Source organism: Anoplophora glabripennis, unplaced genomic scaffold, assembly GCF_000390285.2.
Source record: "Anoplophora glabripennis isolate ALB-LARVAE unplaced genomic scaffold, Agla_2.0 scaffold468, whole genome shotgun sequence".
Taxonomy (NCBI): Eukaryota; Metazoa; Arthropoda; class Insecta; order Coleoptera; family Cerambycidae; genus Anoplophora; species Anoplophora glabripennis.
The window spans coordinates 376,509-383,279 of NW_019416618.1; the positions used below are offsets into that span (position 1 = coordinate 376,509).

At 31.6% G+C, this 6,771-nt stretch overlaps 1 protein-coding gene across 1 annotated transcript; it reads right to left on the reverse strand.

The window, feature by feature from the left end:
* Positions 1–832: 832 nt before the first annotated feature.
* On the reverse strand, positions 833–2,188 carry LOC108910201 (FERM domain-containing protein 3-like). The gene is made up of 2 exons (XM_018714744.1): positions 1,138–2,188; positions 833–837 (listed from the first exon to the last, which is right to left on the reverse strand). The coding sequence occupies exons 1-2, from the start codon at positions 2,186–2,188 to the stop codon at positions 833–835; spliced, it is 1,056 nt and encodes a 351-aa protein (XP_018570260.1).
* Between the last annotated feature and the right edge of the window lie 4,583 nt (positions 2,189–6,771).

Sequence of the window (6,771 nt, forward strand, 5' to 3'; positions counted from 1 at the left end):
TATGTAGAATTTTATATACAACGTACTTGGTTAAATAAATAAATCAATTATAAATTCTGAAAAAAGGTGTATTAATGATAAATTTTAAATTTTCATTAAATTGTCGAAAAAAAAAGACGTTGTTAGAACTAGCCATTTATTAAAAAATATATTTTATTAAGAAAACTGCAGCACGACGTAAAATTTGCAATCCGAAACAATTTTTTTCTAACCACATACCAGAATCTGGACTTCCTACGAATAAAAAAATCACCTTTAACATGAATTTTGTATATTTTAAAAGATAACAAAAATAAAGCATTAACTAAAAAATATTTAGGATAAAAAATAAATATAGGTTTTTCAAAATAAAGTGCAATAAGAAAATTAATTTTATCTATGTTAGCGTTAAAGTAATTTTTTTAAATTATTTTCTTGTAACTCCAAATATAAATGACATTTGCATTGAAATATAAAGGCATGGATTTGGGTGAAATTTTTGTAGTCACGATTTATCGATCCTTAATCCACGATTTTCTTTTGTTTTTTTTTTAATTCAACACAAAAAATGCACTCATGTTAAAACCACATAACGTTTGCGAAAAAAATCTGAATTTATTCTTCAAAGTATATTTCTGGTTTGCAGCATAACAGTCGTCGTGAATAGTTAATAAAAAACCGGTTTGTTTAGGGCATTTCGAAACATTTGTTCATCAAATTTCAAAACAATATGTCGATTATTTTCGGATACAGCCAAAAGTAATTGAAAAGAATAACTCTAAAACAAACGACGATAGACTCATAATTCATGGAAAAAGATCTTTTGTTTTGACGTTTAGTTACACATAGTACGTCATTCTGAAACACCTTGTATAATAGGTAACACGTAATAAAAGAATATGTGTCCTATAAATTTTATTGGAGAAAACATTAATATCTTTTCATAACAGTTTAATTAATAGTGATAAAGAAAGCTCCGCCAAATTTATCTTTTTATTGACAAAACATGTTTTATTAGGAAACCTACAGTACGATTCAGAATTTGTAACCCGAAATAATTACGTTCCAATAACATTTCCCAATTTGAAACGATTCCAATGACAACTAACAAAAACAAGAAGCAAATCGCATAATTTTGGGATTGCGAAACTTTTTTACCTATGGACGACTTGGGCACATTGATTTCTGTCACACCATCTGCACCTTGACTCGACGTTCCTTCTCCGAAAGAACCTTCATTGTTGGTAATGGTTTCTATAATTTTGGCCGCTTCTTCTTCTGCCTCGTCAAACATATCAGCAAATTCACTTCCTACTAAGCTCGCGGTAGACTTTTTATCCGTAGCAGTGAAATGTATCAAATGATCCACGACGTTTCTGTAGATGTAATTACACTCAGCTTTAGTTAAACAAACGAATTCCACGACTTCGTCGTTTCCCATCTTCACTATGAGCTTGCAATCGTCTTGCTCTACTTTGGCGATGTCCATCCACTTCAAGTGATGCACTTTCCTATTTTCGACGTAGGTGACCATCCCGTTGTGGTTGACCCAGAGGTTCAAATTGCTGTGATTGTGCGCTTCTACAAGATAGGGGTCGATACCGTAAGCTTCCAGTTGACAAGCCATGCGAAGAAAAAGGTCTTCTATGTGCGATTTTTTTAGATCACTCAAATGATTTCTGTGTATCTCGATGGCTTTGGTCTCCACCATGAAGTTCTGGTTCAGTATGATTTTGTCTTTGATGTAGTTCCCTATGTGTATCTCTGGATTGAAATCGCCGTGGGTGTATTGGAGAATAAGCGCCAAGAGTAGAGCTGAGTCGTTTGGGCCACAACACAGACGCCCACTTACGAGATCGTACCTGAGTTGCAAGAAAATTTGGTGTTTGGTTTCTTTATCCGTGAGTTTGTAAGGTTCTGGTGGGTAAACTTTGACTCTAAAATGGAAATGTATGGGGCATACATTCTTCACTTGACTTCTGATCAATTTGTCGAGCTCCAACCAATGTCTCTGTTCGAAGGTGTCGACATACTTCAAACCCCAGTACTCCTTCTCTGATAAGCCCTGGTAGTCGCAGATATAGTTTAGCAATTCCCTTCCCGTGTGGTCTGATTTGTATTCGCACTCCAGAATTTCTCCATTTCTCAACAGGTGTATAGTGCAGGGATACAGCACCTCTATGCCAGTTTTGGAAAGTACTGTCTTCATATTCACGATTAGCAATTTAGTATGGTTCCGAAGTTAAAATTTGTGGAATGGGGAAAGTAAACTGGATGTTGGGTATATTGTTGACGTTTGTGAAAATGGCATCTTGACAGTATATTTTGGCAATTTTGACAATAATAACTGTTGTTTTGGTAAGATGTCAGTTAGTTTGTCTGGCTCACACTTAAAAAAAGTAAAGTAGCAGATTTTTGCATTTTCTTATAAAAATAATTAATCCTTTCGGATAACACATACAAAATATTTCGAATGAGAATATTAGTGACGTATAACTTACCGCGATGAGTGAGAGAAATATCATACCAAGATCAATAGCAAGATAACCGAATTTGGTATCTGTCCGTCTTTGTCATTTAAGTAAGATCTCTTTCTTACAGCAACAAACCAAAGTTTAATTAGTTTTAACGTTTCTTACATGTTTTATTTGCCCGGTTTTATGTTTATAAGCAGTGTTGTTGGAGTATAAATGCAGAACATCAAAAACAAGAAGATTTTGTGGTGTAGATTATGTGTCTATATTTTATATATGACTTTTTAAATTAAATTTTAGCCCTATCTTTTCTAAAAAGCGACGTAACCTTGTAACGCATTAAAATTTGCTACGGTTATATTTTTTAGGGAGCTAACATGTCAGCGTTGACAGGTGTTGATCATCTGCTAGAGGGCGTAAGCTACATCTTTCCCCATTGACATTTCATGACATAACTTTTTTGAGGTTATGTGGTCATAAAATGGTCATTTTGGGAGTTAAAAAACGCATTTTGAACCTCTAAGATTCTGTTTTTAGATTTTTCAGTTGAAATTTTTTAGGAGCTACGATTATCATGCAATTCTAAGATATAGCGCGACAAAAAAATTTTGCAAATTTTCTTTTCTTTTCCGAGTCCACGGACTTGGATTTTTTTTTTTCAGCTAAGCCATCACATGGACTAGATAGTTTGTTTATTCAGCTTCAATTTCCTTTTTTTTTTAAATTTCGATACGACCATTTTTCATCGAAATATCGGACTTTTAATGGAAAAGGATCCTTTTGTCTTCAATCATCGATATCTCGGCGACAAATGGTCGTACAGAGAATTGAAGGGCAGTTTCGAAAACTGAAATAAATTTCCTATAACATGCTGTCGCAACTTTTCGGAAAAATTTTTATTTTCATCTTTTACACGAATTTTAAAAACCAGGAAAATAGGTAATTTATGGTTTTTTAGAAAACTGACGGCTAAATTAGAAATATTCACGAAATGATTTTTGGAAAACATTTCGGACATTGAAGAAAATAAAATCCAATAATTTCCAGCACGATTCGGCTTTTTCGTCCTATACTTCTGTTCATCAACTTTTAATTAAATTAAAATTAAAGTTAATGACCCAAACCAGATTTCGACCCCGATTCATACCGTTTTTTGAGACAAATTTCTAATTAATTTTTGTGCAATCTGTAATTACTTAAAAAACTGTTTTTTTTTAAATTGAATAAATTGAAGCTGAATAAACAAGCTATCTGGTCCATGCGATGACTTAGCTGAAAAAAATTTTCCAAGTCCGTGGAAAATTTGCAAAATGCTTGATAACCATAGTTCCTAAAAAATTTATACCGAAAGATCTAAAAACTAGAATCTTAAGAGCTTCAAAATGCTTTTTTTAATTCCCGATACCACCATTTTTCACCTAAATAGGTACAGTCTATCAAAAATCAAGGAAAAATTTCGGAAATTCTTTTGACCCTTTAATTTTTTGCATTAGTTTATATTATAATGTACAGTGTCATTTTGAGTAAAAAAAAAAGTAGTCTTATAGAAAACGCAAAAAATACACAGATTTTATGAAAATAAAAACGATGGGCTAACCTAGACCTAACTAGATTCTATTCCTTAATATACAGGGTATCCGAAAATGAATAGGCCATACTTCAATGGTGGTTATTTGTTCGCATAAAAGTTGTCGTAAATGTCATTTTGAAAGATCGTAACTAGCGATTTCTAGCAGATGGTCAAAAATTAATAACAGTGGCATATTTAGCGTCCTTAAAAATTTACAAAATTTCAATGCAACACATTTTTGAAAAATCGTCTTTAATATGTATCTGAAAAACAAAAGATGATAGGTCTCCAATTTTTGCTACTTTTTAATTTTGTTTACATTCCTGAATTTATGGTATCTTTCTCCGAAACTCCCTATGTAATTGATATAAATATTTTTTAAAAACAATAAATTGTAGTACCTACATTTCCTAAAACTTAATTTACAATTATAATTTATTGACCAATCTTGATGATTTTTAGTGATTATTAATATATTCAGTAGCACCAATTCTATTTAGGTTCCTATTAATTAATTATACGCTTTACCATTTGAATATTTAAAAAAAGTATATGTTAATGTTTCCGATATGACAAATATTAGCGTACAATAGAGGATTTTTTTCTTTGTTTTTGTATTTGGCAGTGATCAGCAATCTATTTCCCATATCTTCCATATCTCCAATTTTTATTTGAAGTAATTCATCACATCGACACGCCCCAGATATGGCAAAAATCATTGCCACCTTAAATAAAAATAGTCAGTATTCTGAGTAAAAGAATGCTTTTAATTTTAGGTGCTTTCCAATATCGATGTTGTAGACATTCAAACCAGTTGTGAGCATCGCATATATTGACCATAATGAAGATTTCATACTTTTAATCAATGCAGAAAAATATACCGATAGTACATTATCTAAAAAAGATCATGTTATTCTTAGTCCGGTAATCAATAAATTTTTTATAATGTTTGCTATATTGGAAGAATTTGAATTCTTTCTCAAAAAATTATGGAGGTTCTTTTGGATTGTTTCGTATTTCGGGAGAACGAACAAAGAGGCAAGCGGCGTATGTTCAGCGACTCTAGCGAACTCTAGACAAACATCCTGCGGCGGCTTTGGATCCCCGTGTTGTGGTGAAATGTCACGGATCCTGTCAATCGCCGTTGTAAGCCAGGATTATCCTCTGGCAATCACAGGACCATTGTGTGTGGTGTGAACTAAAAGCTGCTTTAACCATTACAAATTGTATTTGATAGTGCTCTGTAGGGGCAGGGCGATTATTCCGAACTTTGTTATTCCTCTCTTATTTATTGATGTCATTACGCGTTGTTAGTCATTCATTTTCTCGTTGTTTGCATTGTGCTCAATATCGGCGAGAATTCGACCGTAAAACGCTCATTTTTACATGTAAATAATATTTTGTTAAATTTACATGAATGACTATTTTCATGAATGACTATTTTAATTTTTTTTCTTAGTTTCCATGAAAATTTAATAGTAGCATATAATTTTTTTTCACCGAATTGGAGAAAAACCAAAACAATTTCGTCTAAAATCAGTAAAGTAGTATTAAAAAACAGTTTGATCAATTAACAGAATTAATACAAATGGTAAACTTTTCGATGGAAAAATAATACTTATTAAAGAGGTAGTAAAAAGATAAAAAGTTAGAATGGTTGAAGAAAAAATAAACAGAAATACACCATAGAGGTGTAAATAAAAAATAGTATTGCAAAATTTTTTATTAAAAATACGTACTTCACATGACCTAACACAACCAATCTAAACCTAACCTAACCTAACCTAACCTAGTCTAAAGAAACAATCTCTGCAAACATAAAATAAAAAAAACGAATATCACGCGAGCAAACTAACAACGAAAAATTTTTCCGATAATGAACAATGTTACCCAAGCACCAAAACATACCAAAAATACCTACTTAGAATTGGCGAAAATATCAAATGAGTAACGATCGTATAAAAAAAATGTTTATTTTAACATGACATTTACGAAACAATGGCTATGAAGCACAAAATATTTAATTTTTAATACTACTTACTACATATTCAGGGTGTTAATTAAGTACGTCGACAAACTCAAGGGGTGACTCTTTGAGATATTTTAAGCCAAAAAGGTTATATAAGCATGGATTCACAAATCGACAGTTTTTGCAATACACGGTGTTAAAGTTTAAGAAAATTCTTCTTTTTTTGAAAACATTTGAAAACGTATTATGGAAAATGGTAAAACTTGGCTAATGATTAATTTAAGTGTACAAATTAATCGATATAAGATATAAATATGTGAACCAATGGTTGAGATGCTGGGAGTCGTTCTCACTGAAAATACAAGAAATTCAACACCAATATTATTATAGAAGTAAATCGCGATAACTAATTACTAAAAATACCATATTTTTAAAACTATATACTACTAATATTGTCATTATTAAATATGTAAATATTCCGACTTTTTTTTCAATATTAAAAAGTTTGTTTTGCGTAGTGCCATAACACTTGTTGTGTTTTGACCATTTGTATTTAGTAAAAACATTTACACAGGTTGACTCAAAATTCGGTACAAAGAATTTAGGGGCGCATTTTTGAGGTGAAAATAAGACTTTTTTCCTATGAACGTGGGTCCACAAATGTTTAGTTTTAGATATACAGCGTATTAAAGTTTTTTGATTTTTTAGATTTTTTTAAGAATAATTTCCAAACAGATTTGAATGTTCGCATAAAACTTGGGGTACGGAAGTTTTTTGGG

Excerpts from the sequence above, each read along its gene's own strand:
- LOC108910201 (XM_018714744.1), bottom strand. The coding sequence starts at position 2,188 with ATGAAGACAGTACTTTCCAAAACTGGCATAGAGGTGCTGTATCCCTGC.